General features: G+C 50.9%; 1 protein-coding gene across 1 annotated transcript in view; it reads right to left on the bottom strand.

Moving 5' to 3' along the window:
* Positions 1-477, bottom strand: part of LOC106804895 (protein CLEC16A-like) — a 47,994-nt gene that overhangs the window by 16,155 nt on the left and 31,362 nt on the right. The window contains exon 19 of the mRNA XM_014806284.1: positions 151-324. Coding sequence (XP_014661770.1) covers positions 151-324 — 174 coding nt within the window. The remainder of the gene's footprint in view (positions 1-150; positions 325-477) is intronic.

The following is a 477-nucleotide window of genomic DNA, read 5'->3' as shown; positions in this document are numbered from 1 at the left end:
CTTGGTAAGCCGTTGAGACATCATGCCAAACGTTCAGCTTACCTTAATCCGGCCCTTGGTAAGCCGTTGAGACATCATGCCAAACGTTCAGCTTACCTTAATCCGGCCCTTGGTAAGCCGTTGAGACATCATGCCAAACGTTCAGCTTACCTTAATCCGGCCCTTGGTAAGCCGTTGCTTGGCTGCCATGCAACGGATGTGATCGTCGAATGCAAGCTTGGCTGAGAGTAGCGGCGTGCCGCGGTTGTAGCGCGACGCGTTCTGTTTGTGTATGGTGATGTGCAGAATGCGGCTGTCGTCTCGGTCACCTGACACCTCAATATCCTACAACAGCGAGAGTGACTGAAAGAGTTAGAGACCGAGAGAGAACGAGAGAAAGAAAGAGACGGAGAAAGAAAGAAGAATGAGAGAGAGTGAAAAGGGAGAGAGAGAGAGAGAGAGAGAGAGAGAGAGAGAGAGAGAGAGAGAGAGAGAGAG

This window comes from Priapulus caudatus, unplaced genomic scaffold, assembly GCF_000485595.1.
Source record: "Priapulus caudatus unplaced genomic scaffold, Priapulus_caudatus-5.0.1 Scaffold92, whole genome shotgun sequence".
Taxonomy (NCBI): Eukaryota; Metazoa; Priapulida; class Priapulimorpha; order Priapulimorphida; family Priapulidae; genus Priapulus; species Priapulus caudatus.
This window is presented reverse-complemented; position numbering and strand designations above follow the sequence as displayed.